The 18,206-nt window shown below is 43.8% G+C and overlaps 1 protein-coding gene across 1 annotated transcript in view; it reads right to left on the reverse strand.

Annotated features, from left to right (window-relative positions):
• The window catches only part of ndst3 (N-deacetylase/N-sulfotransferase (heparan glucosaminyl) 3), a 103,334-nt gene that overhangs the window by 67,311 nt on the left and 17,817 nt on the right, over positions 1-18,206 (reverse strand). Inside the window, exons 3-4 of the mRNA XM_079811504.1 lie at positions 4,141-4,228; positions 2,895-3,049 (exon numbers count right to left, since the gene is read on the reverse strand). Coding sequence (XP_079667630.1) covers positions 2,895-3,049; positions 4,141-4,228 — 243 coding nt within the window. The remainder of the gene's footprint in view (positions 1-2,894; positions 3,050-4,140; positions 4,229-18,206) is intronic.

An 18,206-nucleotide genomic window follows, 5' to 3' on the forward strand; every position in this document is an offset into this window, starting at 1 on the left:
AGAGATGTCGTTGCAAGTTATTTTGATTAAAGATTATGAGACTACATACACTAAATACAATTGCTGAGTCAAAACATAGTGATGAACAGCCTTGTTAATTAAATACTATGCTATAAAGACGCACAATATCATCAGAGACTTATTCTGAGCAGAAGTTTGAATCTGTCGATCATTTCTTCTTATCTGGTTCATATAGGGATTGTTCGAGCAAAGCGAATCACTAAAGCTGTGATTCGACATTGTAGAAGAACTTTTCGAAGAATGTATATGATTATTGCCTCAGATCTAAAGCAAACAATGTAATGAATAAACTGTGGTGTAGTGTTTTGTCACACTACATGTTGGAAAAAGTAGCTTGTTGCTACTGAAAATTTTTGTTAAAATTGTTAATTCCTCGCCATTAAACAGTTAAACACAAACATACCCACAGTGAAAGAGATATTAGGCTACTTGATTTCTAATATTTCAATTTCTCAGATGGATAAACACACAAAAAGCCACTCAAAGTTCATTGTAATATGAAGACCTCTTTAAACACAAAGACGAAATGATTGAAAACGATAATGTGGGAGAAAATAAACAACAGATATAATTATATGGATAAATCAGACTATTGTTTACTAAAGAGCTTTGCTAAAACTTAATTTTAGTCACATTTTAATGCAATCTGCATTTGCATAAAAAACTATTAGCTAAACTGCTCAAGCCGTGGCGCATGACTCAAATTATAATTTAGTTGGCGGTTAAGTTAAGTAAGACAGAAACTGTGCTTGTTTGTGACTTCCAGAAGGGGCACTTTACGCTCTGTAGTTTATCACTCATTCCACTGTTCACATCACATGGATGTTTTACAGTACATTACAGATGAAGCCTAGACAGCTAATGAGCACACAACCATCTACAATATACCTTTCTGTGCATATACATTTATGGATACTATACAGACAAAAGCATTGGGACACCTGACCATTATGCCAACAGGGGTGGCATTGCATTTTAAATACTCTACATAGACATTCATGTGTTGGTCCGCCTTCCCCCCAATTACAGCTATTAACAGTTTCTAATCTTCTGGAAAAGATTTCCAAAAGATTTTGGAGTGTTTCATTTATTCAGTAGAGCATTTGTGAGATCAGGCACTGGTGTTGAATGAGAAGGCCTGGCTTGGATTCTCCATTCCAGTTCAACCCAAATGTGTTTGAAGGGGTCCAGGTCAGGGCTCTGTGTGGGGCAGTCAAGTTCTTCCACACCAAAAAAGCCCAACCCCTGAAAAACAGCCCCATACCATTATCCCTTCTCCACCAAACTTAACAGTTGGCACAATGCAGTCAGGTAGGTAACGTTCTCTCTTGGATCTGCCAAACCCAGATTCGCCCATCAGACAGAGAAGTGTGATTCGTCACTCAATTTTCGAGTTTCCACTACTCCAGAGTCCAGTGGTGGCGTGCTTTACACCACTCCATCCGATGCTTTGGCTTTGTACTTGGTGATGTGAGGATTGCATGCAGCTGCTCGGGCATGGAAATCTATTCCATAAAGCTCCCGCCACACAATTTTTGTGCTGATAATAATGCCAGTGGAAGTTTGGAACTCTTCAGCTATGTGATCAGTGTGTTGGCGACTTTTACGCACCATGCGCCTCAGCACTCGGTGACTCCACTCTGTTAGTTTACGTGGTCTTTCGCTTCGAGGCTGCTGTTAAATGCTTCCCCTTTCCAATAATACCACTTACAGTTAACCTTGGAATATCTGGCAGGGATGAAATTTCACAAACTGACTTACTGCAAAGTAAGTCCAAGTCACGGTACCATGTTTGAATTCACTGAGCTCTTCAGAACGACTCTTTTCCCCCACAAATGTTTATGAATGCAGATTGTATGGCTAGGTGCTTGAATTTTCTACATCTCTGGCAATGGGTCTGAATTGTTTAATTAAGAGTAGTGTCCCAATACTTTTATCCATATAGTGTATATAAATGTTTTAAAACATTTCTTGCTGTAACATACAAAGTGTACTTCTGAGAGCAAAAGGAAACAAAAGACCTGACCAAATTGCATCAAACGTGCATGAGTGGCGTGCACAGCACAATGGATGGATAGTTTTATAGTTTTACTTCACATTTACTTGTTTACTGGATCATTCATATATATCCTCTCTAATGGTTCAGCTGCAGTGTTTGGCTTCCAAACAGCTCATAACTAAATAAAACAGGCTGTGTGATAATGAGGAATGCCAATGATCACCCCTTAGTATGCCAGCTTACAGCTAGATTCTTTTTCTTTGAAATTCACTTTTTCAAATTCATTTTTTTATATATATTTAAGACATATATCGTGCCCATTTTATAGACAGGGAAAGTAAGACAGGGAACGATAAGGTGCAGAAGAGTAGAAGGGATCAGAAAATGGAATGAGCCGGATTTGCACTCGGGTTGCTCACATCAATTTACAGTGTACGTGTCACTCTGTAATACATGAAGGGTAAATATATGTGTCAGAGTATTAAATTCTGCTGGAAAAGTGTCTGTGAGTGTGGCATGAGAGTGCAGCTTCACAGAAAAAGGGGGACAAATAAATGCAGGAGTGTTACTGAGAGATAACTAAGTGAGAGCACACACATGCTCACACTCACACTCTTCCCCATTTATGTGTAGGTTTCAATGATTCTGTCAAAATCAAAAGAGGCACTTCTCTATTTGAGGAACAACTGAAGTCTCAAAGCACCTGTAAAACATGCATAATTAGTGTTCATTTTCTCACCGTAAATCACACAACTCGCTGACGGGCTAATGGTTCCTTAGGTGAATGAGTATTTTCCGCTGATATGATAATACCTGGATGATGGTTCTGTTCAGTGATTGTGTATGGGTAAGTGAGGGGTGTCGTTTTTCTCACCAAAGCAAAATCTTTATTCAGGATCATTTGTTCCATCAGAGAGGATTCATTGTGGAAGAGATGAGGCTGCATATGACTCCACATATGAGGAAACCACCAGAACTCATCAACATATTTCAACAACAGATCATCTCCATCATCTTCCTCCTGTGTACCTACACAAACAAACAATAGCTCATTAGCATATTGGGTATTTCTTTTGGGCCAGTGGACTTTCAGAAAATAAACATTCCTTAATTTCTAAAAACCCTAAATTCCTAAAACTTAGCTTCTATATTGACAGTATCTAATGGCATCGTGGAAGAATGATCTACCACAGCTCAAATATTTGTTTTGTTTAATAGCATTCTGTGGTTGAAATGATGGTGACGGAAATATCATTTTAGAACAAAATGGATGACTCCTTTGTTTGGCTAAAGTGAATTTTATAACTAGCATGCATTCTAAATGCATTTAAATATATTCACATTTTACATAATATGGCAAAATTAGGTTTGATTGGAAATTATACCCTTTTTGTTTTACCTTGATTTACATTCATTAATCTCAAGCATACACTTCACTACCACTGTTATCGCCTTGGTTGCCAAATCTCTCTCTCTCACACACACACACACACACACACACACACACACACACACACACACACACACACACACACACACACACACACACACACACACGCACACACAAACATAACTAAAACCATAAAAATGACATTACTTGAAATAAAATAAACATTTACTGAAATACAATAAAATATAAAAATTTATTTTATTTCAGCTTGAATGTTTATTTTAACATTTCTCATTTTCAGTTAAAGTACTAAAATATACTAAATATTCTAAAACTAAACCTTAATAAAAACTATGGCACATTTACAAAAAAAATAACAAAAGTGGAAATGACATGTGAAGGCCAAGTATGGTCTCTTCGTTTCTAAGTAGGTGGTTCTTGGTCAGAATAAGCTACAATTTGCAAAGGTATTCAGCAACAACAATACAAACTTAATTTAGCTATCCACACAAACACATACATGCACAGTTCAAAAATAGAACATAATCTCTAACATGATGAACTAGAGAAACTTCAATGTTGCTATGGTAGAGTTCTGTTACCATGCCAATCAGAATATTACAGAACGCCTGTTGGCAGGCATTTTTATAGCAATGCAATCACGCATGTTATATGTGCTATATTCGTTTTTTGCCTTTATCTTTTAACACCGACACACATACACAGTTACCTGTATGGAAGAATTTCCCAGAAAATCCCAGGTTAAAGGTAAAGTTGGAGACATAAGACCTCAACGTGTTCTGTGTTTCCAGAAGAGCCTGAAAAAGTAAAAATTTCAAACATTAGATTCTGCCCTTCCACTGTATAGCACACGCCCATTTATCCATTATATATCAATCAACCATGATACACATCACAATTATTTTGCATTAACATTATGAAGTAGTATATGTGTGCGTGGTCTGTGTATATGCGTCTAAGGATGCGATCGATCTTTCCAGGATGAGTAATGGCATTTGGGTTTGGCAGGTGCCTCATTGCAGCAGTTCCAATAAAACAGTCTCATATATTTCTAGCCTAAGACACCATGCAAATACAATCAATATCTGTCTGACAACTGACAGCGAGTGTGAGCGTGTTTGTCACTGTTTTGTAGGATATATGGTAATATCGCAGAAGGCAGGAAGGGGCGTGTTGGCTGACTTAGACGGTGTCATCAAGTCATTACTCACAGAGCTCGGGAAGATATGCTGACACACACTCCGGCACACAGGCAGACACACACAGACGGGACCCAGGAGACAGGTGTAATATATTTGATTTTATCCTTCAGTGAGAGTGTGGCAGTTATCCCTGATGACATTTTGGTAATTAATTCTATTTACATTCATCTAAACAACTGCAACAAAATCAGCTCAGGTACTCGCATCCTGGTAATCGAATCAGCTCACCCACGTGAGGGTGCACCAGTCTATGTGCGTTTTGCATCTTAACCTAATAAAGTGGCATTTTGATCGAGCGCTCATTAATTTAAAATGATCTGGCCTCACAAGCAACTGTCATCTAATTCAATGTTCATGTCGTAATGTGATATTACTAAAACTGAGGCTTTTGATGAGATGCCTTTCTGAATATTTAGTGGAGTGTGTTATGTGTCTTATGAGAGATACGGCCTGACGTTTGATGGCTTTTGGCTCTGCATGCAGGAAAACTGGTAAGGAAGAGTGGGTAAGATGAACCCGTGAGTACATTCTCCCACCTCTTGTATTCAGGTAACTGTAAATGTTTCTGTCATGTAAACATACAAACAGGAAGTACCCATCAGTATTAAGCACATGGCAAAAGGCCAAAGTAATTATTTTTTTTTACATTTAACGTTAATTTGGATTTGTTCAAGCTATATATTTTAATTAAAACCTTTGACATTTATAATTAATAAGACAACCTAAAGGAGTTTTTATTTTAATTCTGGCAAACATTTTAGTCCGCTTATATGTTTTTATTGAAATAAATTTGTTAAATTTGCAAATATTTTGGCAAAGATAGATATTTTTGTCAAAGACTTTTGGTATTTGCTGTGATATTTTATGCGGTTGGTTAAATGTTTCCATCATATATTACAAGCATATATAATATAAATATTTGTAAATATATTTAAAGAGTTAGTTCACCCAAACTTGTTATCATTTATTCATCCTCATGTAATTACAAACCCATAAGACTTTCGTTTATCTTTGAAACACAAATTAAGAAATTTGAATGAAATCTGGGAGATTTCTGTCCCTCCATTGATGGTCTACGCAACAACCACTTTGACGCTTCAAAAAGTTCATAAAGAGAATGTAAAACTAATCCATATGAATTGAGCGGTTTAGTCAAAATTTTCTGAAGGGACACGATCGCTTTATATGATGAACAGATTGAATTTAGGCTTTTATTCACATATAAACATGGATCAGCAAACATAAACAGAAGCTCAAACGTGCATGCATAACACACGAGAATGAACCTCATTGGTTCTCGCATGTCAAGCAGGCATGCTTGAGATTCCGTTTATCATTTCTCTTGTGTGCGCGTTTACTGAAGGTTTAAATTTGAATAAAAGCCCAAATTCAATCTGTTCATCATATAAAGTGATCATGTCTCTTCAGAATATTAGGACTAAACCGCTCAATTCATATGGATTCGTTTTACAATCTCTTTATGAATTTTTGAAGCATCAAAGTAGCAGTTGTGTGAACTGTCAATGGAGGGACAGAAATGTCTTAGATTTGATTAAAAAATAACTTCATTTGTGTTTTGAAGATGAACAAAAGTCTTATGGGTTTGGAACGACATGAGGATGAGCAACTGATGATTTTTTTTTTGTCCTTTTTGGGTGAACTAACCCTATAAGTAATAACAATTTTGTGTGGTTTATTTTATATTAATAAAAATTTTAATAAAAGAAAAGAAAAGAAAGCACATAGGAAACAATGACAATTATTTTAAGGATAACAATCATTATAATATAACAATAATAATTTAATAACAATAATAATAATAACAATAAATAGATTACAGCTAAGAAAGTAAAGATGAGAAATAATTTACGTGGAATATTATTTTATTTGAAATTTTCAATTTATCAGTTCACCCAAGCTCATCTCACCTATACTGACCAGGATCAAATTCAGTCTGAATCCCATTTAAAACAAACAAAAAAGCCATATATTTGTGCCTTTCTGTCATATAGACTCTTATTTTACTTTATCTGCAAAAAAAAGTAGCTCTTTTCTTTTTCTCTGTCTAAGTTTTCCTCTTACCCTTTTCTCCTCTTTATATAAAGGATACATATAACTTAAGACAACAATGAAAGGTAGATGGGACGTATTCTGTTACAGGAGCGCGAGGGAAGAGTGCAAATAAAAGAATAAGAGAGAACTCATGTAATATTGATGTGGGAATCTGGGATGTTGGGAATCTGACATCATAAGATAACAACGCCAAGCTAGAGTGCAGGAGAGATGGGAGGGGAATGACAGGATGAGAGGAGAGAGTGAACCTGAAATGGATGACAGAAGGAAAAAAGAGAGAGACAGAGCTATTCTAGGATATTTTTACAGACACAAAGTTTCCCATTCTCTCAGCAAGCCGTGACATGCGCGCACACGCAGGTGTACGCATAAATCGCAAAACTCTTTTAAAACGCAAATCTAAAATAGCAAGAAATACCACAAACATGTCGGAAAAGTTGTACTGAAACTTCCTCAGCTCATTTCTATAGTCTGCACTCCCATCTTGATTAAAATGCAACAAACTGAGCGAAATTAATTATTTAACGGTTAGGTTTTAAACAGCTCTGTCTTAAATCGATTCCTTACGTTTAGTGAGCACACTTCAAAAGAGTGCACATGAATCATTAATGCATTAATAAGCCAAAGAAGCAGCTTCATAATGGCCTCATAGTTCTGATGCTTCCCGTCAGCTTGGCAATTCAGTGTACGCTGTCATAAAAGTCTAAAATGATTTATTTGTAAGAATCTTTGCTTCATTGTAATTTATTATGACCAAAACCTCTAAGTGCTTTACCCCAGTAGGATATTCTTGTTGGTTCTTATTTTGAGGTTTGAAGGTAAATTTTGAGCCTTTTATCAACCAGTCATTTGTCTCTCACTTCAGAGAGATAGTTTATGGTTATGCTTAAGGGTGTTGATAGAGTTTGGCCTATGATTGTTTGGTAAGAAGGTTGTTCCAGAACAAACAAACAATGTCAATCTAAGAACCTGTCCTATACCTGACACACATGCAAAATGTTCACATGTACAACATTTATAACAACAGATTTGCACAAGATTTGAAATATTAAGTTTGAACAGTTCATAATTTAATATAATTAATTATCATAATATAACAATACAATATAATTTCATCCACCCCTATCATGAGTCATACTATTGACATTGCCTGAACTGTCTAATATATGTAAATTGATAATAATGTCAATAATAAACCTTTACTTGAAAATTTAGAGTGGAATTGTATCCCATAATGCTTTTGCTACACTGAACCCTATCAAGAGTATTGTTGAATAAATGAAAACAAATCTTTTAAAATATGCTAACATGATCATGAATATTTATTAAAATATATATTTTTTAATATTACATTTTTTAAAATGTAACCACAGATGTTATATACAAATCAAACTTTCAGAAGCACAAGACAAACCTTCAAAGAATGTGAATAACGTTTATTTAATTTAAACAGGAATGAAAATAAACAGTTAATATTTGTCCTTTAATATTTATGTAATATTTGATTTTTATTTGATATTATCTAGCTGACTTTTTAATTTTTTTTTAGCATTATTTATTAAAAAAATATGCAGCTTCAATAAATGATAGGTTAACAACATATTTATTTCTTGTTATTCCATGACATTGCTTTTAAAAATACATATATAAACATCAGGAGGAAAAAATTAAAATATATTTACCCCTGATGTTTATTTATGTATTTTGAAAAGCGCATCCAGTGTCGTGGAATTTTTAAATATATTCAGTATCGTGTTTTTTAAAATATATTTCTGCATAATTTTTCTTGGCAGTTTTCTTGCATACTCAAAGTACATAAAGGTTAAGAACTTTTGGTACCAACATCAGCCTCTATACGAACGGGTATTTCTGCCAAGATTAGGACATCACTTCTGTGTCCTGCACTAATCCAGATGCTGTGCCTGGATACTAGTGGCACTAGAAGCTTCCAGAAAACACACACAAAATGCACAAAAGATCCATTGTAACCCTCAAAAGCTGTCTTTGCCAACTTCAAATTGAGATCGCACACAATTAAGCTCATCAACGTATTGTCTTTGGTTGACCTGAAATGCCTTGGATGAACTGAAGTCGTAGAATCACTAATTTGAATTCATTAATCAGCTTTAGCCTAATAAGTAACCACATACGCTCCGATCCACCGAGCAAGTAATCAAACAAAGTAATCAGAGCGTAGAAAGATACGGTTTCTTCAAGGAAAGTGCATTCTACTGACTTTTCCTCCACAGAAATTTAATCAGTGGCCTCAAGACGTAATGGAGGAATGTATAATTCACTTGCTCAGTACAGGTGTGCAGTATAAATGGACACTTAGACTTTTTGCGGAGTCGCCTTTAACTGCAGGCAATGTTTAAATAAAAGTTTCTTTTATTGCATAAAATAGACTCCATTAATATAATGTTAGAGAGTTTATTATAAAAACAATTTTTGAAAAGTAATATTTAACAGCTCCTTTTCCTGGAGGCAACACTATGTGACAATGGAAGGAAATGAATCAAAGACATTGCCAATGCTGAATATCAAATATTATCTGCTACATGACAGAAACTAATGAAATGGCCTTTATTTTATTAAATGTGTAAGTAACTACTATTGATGTAGATATTTAAAAACATCTGATTAACAGTCATGGCGGTCTTCTTTAGATTCATACCCATTCCACTCTAACACAATGTTGCATCGAGGAAACAAAGATATATAAACAATGCCAAATAACACAATTATTTAGATGAAATGCTTGAAATGGAAGTTTACTCGCCAATTTTTTTAAGGTCTTTGCACACCGAGTCGTATTCGTCATCCGGTGGCTCTGAATTGTCAAAACCCCCTCAAAATGCTTGCTACAGAATATAGCCTGGTCCTACCAGACTCTCGTACATTTCATTTGTACAGAGAGTCTGGCCACTCTCCATTGACAAGCATTTACTTCCTTGAAGGCGGGTACTCTGTTGAAGTTTAAAACTATTGGATCTGCCCAGAGCCACTCTGGATCTGCCATAACCAATCGCTAATGTTTGGTCGAGACATATGTCATGCGCCGTTCGCCTTTATTTCTCACATGGAAGTCCATAAAAATAAATGTGCAGCCACCTCAGTGATAAAACCTTGTGCATTCGGATTGTGATTTATTCACGGTGGAGGGGAGAGTTTTGTGTTCGGGAACGCACTGCTCACGTGGTCCATTATGTGATTGTATGCTGTAAATAAAATATCATATGATTGGAATGATAAGAATAAATGCTGCCGTAAATAACGGCCCAATTCAAATGTTTACGTGCTTTTCCTCCTTTTATTTTTTTAGCGTGATGAAATATATTGCTCTTGTAAATACTTGCCAGCATTTAAAGAAATACAAGTCTAGAAATGCATCCAAATTACAGCGAAGCGCAACCGTACGGTGTTCTGCAGTGGTCAAAAAGGATAAACAGTGCATTTTGAAGTGATATATTCTTGAGAACTCAGAGATGTGGATTCGGACAGCAATTAAATTACCACACAACCTTGGTGTTTGTCAAAAACAGTAGGTAATTCGGCCGGGGATTTTTACGTGGGTGGTGGGAGACGGACGGCAATAAATCACTGACTAGTCCCTGTAAATGATGACAATACCTTCCGACCGCATGAGAAACAATTACCGGGGCTTCAGCCAACTCCTTCACCACTAACGGAGCGAGCTGGAAAATCAAACTTTTCCCGGGAAACAACATCATGGCCACCAACAAAACTCATCAAAGATTGTTCTTGCTCCAGCTTTAACTTCTGGATATTCGCCCGCGGTGCCACAACGGAATGAAGGGCTTCGCTCGCATCTTTTCTCCGCCGCCATTACTGGACTACAACTCAAACTAGCGCACAACATCAACGTCATCGTTCTCAGTCACTCCCTCTGTTCGCTGATTGGACCGATGAAAATTTGTTTGGAGAAAACCTAAGACTATACCGCAGTCCCAGACGGAGTACTGAAGGAAAATGAAAATTGAGCGGAAGTACATAGGAGGACGGAGCCAGGCTATGCTACAGATGCAAAAAACGCAGAAAATTTAACCCGATCCAATTTTTTTTTTATGTAAGAGTGACTGACACAACGTGAGGTCGTATTTATTTTTTAAAGTGCAAAAATTTGACCTTTAATTATAAGTCATTATTGCACCTATTACATTAGTGTTCTCTCATATGCAAAACATTTTATTGTTACTAATTGTGCAACAGAGGGTTAACACAGACAGTAAATATAAACATAAACATAACAGTACTGTATTTCTAAGTTCATGGTGTTTAGATCCTCATAAAAGAACAGCGAGGGGGAGAAAGGGACTGATAAGCAGAGTTAAATAGATTGACTGGTTTTTATTAGACTGCAGAGAGAGCAAATTATATTTAAGGATTGCAACCACAGCTGTGCTTCATTTCATTACATACACATATGCAGACGACCCTCTGGCGAGGGATAAAAACACACATCCATGACGAGACGAGTGTGTGTTTATCACTCATTCTTTATTTATTTTTCCCTTCAAACTCACTGTCGTCTTTTGGGTTCTTACATTATCTCCTCTTATCCTTCCCACCTTCATCTGATTCTGAATGTTTTCTTTTTCTCTTCTCTTCTCGTGACTCTCTGCTGACATTGAGGGCCGATCAGGGAGAAGATAGAGTGACAGAGATGCATGTTAATGACCTGAAAGCACTGATCGATTCCTCACAGGGGAGAGATAGAGAGAGAAGGAAAGAGGGAGAAAAGAGTGAGAGTGGTGCGGAGGGTAGGAGGAGGGGACCTGTTGAAATGCTGACAAATAGCTGAAGACATCTGGGCAGGCAAGAAGACGAACATGCCCCCAGAGAATGACAGAGAGAGAGGGACAAAGAAAGAAAGAGACAGCCATTTCTAGAGTTTTGTTAGCGACATGTTTCTTAAATACTAACCTAACAAACTATCTATCTAGTTTACCTCAGTTAGTTCATGTTAGGTCTGTGTTTAATGACTTTCTAAAGCCAAAAAGCTCAACACGGCCTGTTGTGGATCAAATCTTTTCAAAGGCAGACTGTGTGCATATGTGCACATGTGTGTGTGCATGCACCAGGGGAACCGGGGAAAGGCTCCACATGTAATATTTATTGGACATGAAATCATTGCTTATTCCTGAGGCCATAAGAAAAAAAAAAGAGCATGCGCATATACATGCCCATTAATCTACTTCAGTGAAGCCTTATTCTAAGATTACTGGAGTGAAAAGAAAAACAGTTATGTGTGTCATTTAGTTTTTTATGTGTGACTGTCTGTGCATTTTTCATTTTTGCAAATACTGTTAATTTGATATGCTCATATACAAAACATGTTAAATCCTACTGATGCTATGAGGGGCAGAAGAATACATCGGGAAGAAAGAAAAAAAAATCTAAATCATGTAGGGTTGTGTGTGACATTGTACTGGTTCCTGGGACCAGAAGTGGTGGCGTATGGAAGCTCAGAAAGCTGAATATTCTTGTAAACTGTAGTTGCGCCCCAAATGACACACTATACACTATGCACTTATACACACTCATACGTGTAGTGTATGATTTTTAGGTTATTTTGTCATTCAACATCAGAGTCTGGTGCCCCTCCCCCTCCGCTGCGTAATTAAAGTTGCGACAGTTGAGTGCATGAAGTGTCCAACATTCCACACTTAATTTTTTCAGTTAATTAAGTGCATCATCCAGGTATTTAAAGTGCACTTTTTCTTTTTGGAATTTTCAGTGTGGAACAAGTGTTCCACGCGAGTCATGAAAATTGAAGCCAAAGTGTCTCGATCGCCCCAGGTGACTGGATGCAGTATAGGTCATGAAACCTGCTCTTTCCATGAAATGTAATTGGACATAGACAAACTAAACAAATTACACTTCAAATAATTTTTTTCTGTCATTTTAGGCTGTTTTTTATCACACTGATCTTAGTTCAAGTGTTCCCTTTCGTTCAGTCACTACGACGTAACGTTAGTGACTAACGAATGGGGGTTTCGCTTAGAAGCCTATCAACTTCGAGTTTTGAGAAAACGCCCAATGGCGTGCCAATGCCATGGGGCATGCGGAATTTGCATACGTAGCTCCGCCTCACTGCGTGAGTATATAAGGAAGTACGAGGCAATATCGCATTATGTTTCTGCTTTCGGAGCCAAGAGTACCTACCTCTTCACTCCTACAGCCTTCTGAGACTCTGTCAGCTTCTTCGAGACGAGCAGCTTTCCAGTCGGTGTTGGTGTGACGGCGCGTTCCAGTGATCGCATACTTCCTGCCTGCTGATCTGTGCAGTGGTCCGCCTGACAGCTGGTGTGTGTTTCCCTGGGCGCTTCGGCATCGACTGCAAGGTTTTCCTCTCACAAAAAGAGCTTGCGCGTGGCACGTCTTTTTCAAGACGGCTCGCCCGTGCACTTCCGGGTGCGATCGATTTTCCGCTGCTGTCTGAAGACGCATTCACTGCTCGAGCGTGTTTGGGCTTCAGCGCGCACGGGCAGTGTTTGCGGATGTGTCACGTTTCCATTGCGGGGGCGTGACCATCGCGATGTCACGGTCGAGACTCAATGATCTCCGTGAGGAGAGAGAGTCCCCTCTGCCACACCCCAATCTACCGTCCCCGAGTGAGATGGTACTTTGGCTGGTGGCCAGGGTGACCTGAGGGCGGTGCTGTGGTATTAAGAACCCCGACGTTCATTCCTCGGGCCACACCCCCCTCTCATACATCGCTTCCGCGAGTGTTGGATTGAATCTACGGCCCGTCTCTGACGCCCCGTTCGTTCAGTTCACGCTCCGGATAGCAGTGAGATGTCGATCGCCGCATCCCAAGGTGGGCTGGAGTCCTTTGGGGATGACGATTAGGTTGTGCTCCGCCTCCGGGTGTGTCAGCACTGCCTGATCTGACCTAAAGTTGACAGCCATGTTATCTCGGGCAGCCGCGAGTCTCGCGCTGGTGTGGAACTCCGCCCAGCCGCGGGTGCTCGTGGTTGCGCGATTGGTTTTTGGGGGCGGCACCCGACAGCTGTTGGGCCCCGCCCCCAATGCCTTTCGCTCCCGGGGTGCATGAGGAGATCACGCGGTCCCGGAAGTCCCCGTGCTTCTCGCGACCGTTTGGTGGCCTCCTCCGCCTTCTCTGCCCTTGATGGGGCCGCGGCCTAGGGTACACTGGGGCCCCCTCCCCCCCCACTGTTGAACTCTCTGTTGCGCACTACGGTGTCCACAGAGGGCTTTGACGTGGCGTGGTGTGGCTGTCCTAAGCACCCCCCCCAAAGCCTGTGGGCTCGTCTACTTCGGTGGCGTGGTCCCGCAGTGCTACGGGCAGGCCGCCGCCCCTTTGCACATGCACAAGGGTGGAGCCGACCCAGGGCTCTTCATTGAGCTGCGTGCCGCAACTGACCCCGCCCCCGGGCGGTGAAGGTGGCCACACGCTCCCTGGGTCGGGCGATGTCCACAGCTGTGGTCCGGGAGAACACCAGGCCTTACCTGGTGATGTGGAGGACGTTGAGCGGGCCCGCCTCCTCAACTCACCCATATCCCAGGCTGGCCTCTTCGGCGGCGCGGCTGAGAACTGCGCCCAACAGTTCTCGGCCGCCCCAGAGCAGACTGAGGCTGCAACACGTACTGCCCCGGCGGCCAGCTGCTGCACCAGCCGCCGGCCCAGTCGCCTCGGTCCGCTCGCCGCCGAGGGCGCCCTCCCTCTTCCCGCCCGGCCCCAGCAGCAGCCTTCACCTGGGCCGCGCCGTGGAGGTGGTTGAGGATGTCGCCCAGTCCGCTCCCCAGACTGGTTAAACGCCAGGATGGAGGTGGACAACTCAGAGATGGGTTCCAGTTCTTCCCAGGGGATGGTAGCAGGGCCTCTCCTTCCCCCGGTGGAGGGCCGGGGGAAAATCCTTCCGCTGCTGGCCCCCGGGCTAGCAGCGCTTGGGAAGAACTCATGTTCCTGTCTCTGAGCACCCAGAGACCGGTGATGACAGTGCGCGCCACCCTCGGGTCTCGCCACTCGCATCCCTCTCTGTCGCCAGCCCCCTGGCAGAGCAGACCCCAGTGGAACGCGAGTCCTTCCCTGGTCTCCTCTGTCAGGGCGCAGCCGTTAACCGTGCTCCGACCCGGGGACGCCCAACAGCCTCCCCTGTCCGCGCCGGTAACGCTGCCTCGCTGCCCCACCCAGGGTACGTCTGTCGTCCGGATGACCCCGTTGGTGCAGTCTCTGGAAGCCTGGCTTCAGCTTCCGGGGCTGTCCCGCTGGGCTGCCCGGACCATCAGGCTCGGCTACGCGATTCAGTTCGCGCAGGCTCCTCCCCGTTACAGGGGAGTCCGCTATACCATGACCGGGGCCCATGCCCCCGTCATGCGTGCGGAGATTGCCACTCTACTGGCGAAGGGTGCGATCGAGCCTGTCCCTCCAGCCGAAATGAGGTCGGGGTTCTACAGCCCCTACTTCATTGTACCCAAGAAAACCGGTGGGTTACGGCCAATCCTGGACCTTCGCATCTTGAACCGATCCCTTCACCGGCTTCCGTTCGAGATGTTGACTGCGAAACGCCTTTTCGAATGCGTTCGTCCGTACGATTGGTTTGCAGCGATTGACCTGAAGGACGCCTACTTCCATGTCTCCATCCTTCCTCGACACAGACCGTTCCTACGGTTTTGCTTTCGAGGGGCGGGCATACCAGTACGCAGTTCTCCCATTCGGGTTATCTCTGTCCCCTCGCGTCTTCACGAAGATCGCCGAGGCAGCCCTTGCGCCCCTTTGGCAGCACGGGGTCCGCATCCTGAACTACCTTGACGACTGGCTCATACTAGGCCACTCTCGAGAGCAGGTTTGCGGACACAGAGATCTGGTTCTCCACCACTTAACCCGTCTGGGCCTTCGGGTCAACTGGGAGAAGAGCAAACTTTGCCCCGTGCAGAGGATCTCTTTTCTCGGTATGGAGATCGACTCGGTCGCCATGTACGCGCAGCTTTCGAGCGAGCGCGCGCAGTCTCTGCTGACTTGCCTCCGACAAATCGAGAGCAAGAATGCGGTTCCACTGAAACTTTTTCAGAGGCTCCTGGGGCATATGGCATCTGCAGCCGCGGTAACGCCGCTCGGATTGCTTCATATGAGACCGCTTCAGCACTGGCTTCGCGATCGAGTCCCGAGATGGGCATGGCAGTCTGGCACGCTCCGGGTCCAAGTGACTCGGGCCTGCTTACAGACACTCACCCCGTGGTCGAACCTCAGCTTTCTACGGGCTGGTGTGCCCTTAGAACGAGTTTCCAGGCATGTTGTCGTATCGACGGATGCCTCTGCCACGGGCTGGGGTGCCATGTGCAATGGACAAGCAGCCGCGGGCTCCTGGACAGGACCCCAGCGTCTCCTGCATGTCAATTGCCTCGAGTTGCTGGCAGTACGGTTCGCCCTGCACCGCTTCCGAGCGTTGCTGAAGGGTCAACATGTGCTTGTCCGGACAGACAACACGGCCGTAGTAGCGTACATCAACCACCAGGGCGGTCTACGCTCCCGCCGCATGTCTCAACTCGCCCGCCATCTCGTCTTATGGAGTCAGAAGCGCCTGAGGTCCCTTCGTGCTGTCCATATTCCGGGAGTCCTGAACCACGCAGCCGACGAGCTCTCGCGGTTTCAGCCTCTCCCGGGAGAATGGAGACTCCATCCCCGGACGGTTCAGCTGATTTGGGAACAGTTCGGCGACGCACAGGTAGACCTGTTTGCCTCCCACGACTCTTCCCACTGCAGCCTGTATTATTCCCTGACCGAGGGCACGCTCGGCACGGATGCACTGGCGCACAGCTGGCCGCGGGGCCTACGCAAATATGCGTTTTCCCCCAGTGAGCCTACTCGCACAGCTTCTGTGCAAAATCAGGGAGGACAAGGAGCAGGTCCTTTTGGTCGCCCCGTACTGGCACGGCCGGACCTGGTTCCCCGAACTCATTCTCCTTGCGACAGCCCCTCCCTGGCCTATTCCTCTGAGACCGGACCTCCTCACTCAGAGACGGGGCACCCATTGGCACCCGCGTCCCGACCTTTGGAACCTCCACGTGTGGCTCCTAGACGGGACCCGGCAGGTTTGAGTGGCCTACCACCTACGGTGGTCGCCACCATCACTTCCGCTAGGGCAGAGTCCACTCGGCATGCCTATGCGTTGAAGTGGAACCTCTTCGTCACCTGGTGCTCTTCCCGCCAAGAAGACCCCTGGAAATGTCCTATCGGGTCCGTGCTTGAGTTTCTCCAAGAGGGGCTGGAGCGAAGGCTGTCTCCCTCCACCCTCAAGGTATATGTGGCCGCAATATCTGCCCACCACGATCTCTTGGAGAACAAAAAGGTAAGTCAGCACGACCTGGTCATCAGGTTCCTGAGGGGAGCTAGGAGACTGAATCCTCCTCGCTCTCCTCTCGTACCCTCTTGGGACCTCGCAGTAGTACTAACTGCTCTGCAGAGACCTCCCTTTGAGCCTTTGCGGTCGGTCGATATTAAGTTTCTGTCTATGAAGACGGCTCTGCTGACCGCATTGGCCTCAGTCAAGAGGGTCGGGGACCTGCAGGCATTTTCGGTTGACGAAGCGTGCCTGGAGTTCGGGCCGGCTAACTCTCACGTGATCCTGAGACCCCGGCCTGGTTATGTGCCCAAGGTTCCCACCACTCCGTTCAAGGACCAGGTGGTGAACCTGCAAGCGCTGCCTTTGGAGGAGGCAGACCCAGCCTTGGCATTGCTCTGTCCAGTACGCGCTCTCCGCGCCTACGTAGACATGACGCAGTGTTTCAGGACCTCAGACCAGCTCTTTGTCTGTTATGGTGGAGAGCGGAAGGGAAGTGCTCTCTCAAAGCAAAGGCTGTCTCACTGGATAGTGGACACCATTGCTTTGGCTTACCAGCAGCAAGGCCGACCATGTCCCCTTGGTGTGAGGGCACACTCCACCCGGAGTGTGGCTTCCTCTTGGGCTCTAGCGCATGGCGCCTCGCTAGCAGACATCTGCAGAGCTGCAGGCTGGGCGACACCCAACACATTCGCCAGATTCTACAATCTCCGAGTGGAGCCAGTGTCCGACTATGTACTCGCCCCCCCGAGGGGCCGGTGATGGGCCAGGCTCAGGTGTCTTCGCTTGCTCGCCACTCCACTCCACGGACTGGATACGTGCGATATTTTCCTCAGGTGAGCTCCCCGAGAGCCCTGAGCTCCTCCAGCACTGTCGACGCCGACATCAGTTCAGTCTGCCCTCTCGAGCCCAGACCCTCATGTCCGGCCAGGTGCCCCATGTGCATGGTTCCCTCCGGCGACCCCCACATGTGTATTTCACCGTAAGTCTCCGCAGTGAGCGGGTTTCTTCCCTTGGCGTGTCCCCGCCACCCCTAGGGTTAAAAATCCACCTTCGGCTGGTACCCTAGAGATCTTCCATATGCAGCCCTCTCCGGGTCATATGTGTCTCTTAAGTCCTCCCCACGGGTAGGCATCTTGGCATTCCCTCACTGGGATATGCTTCCCAGTGTACCT

Source organism: Gobio gobio (assembly GCF_949357685.1).
Source record: "Gobio gobio genome assembly, chromosome: 3".
Taxonomy (NCBI): domain Eukaryota; kingdom Metazoa; phylum Chordata; class Actinopteri; order Cypriniformes; family Gobionidae; genus Gobio; species Gobio gobio.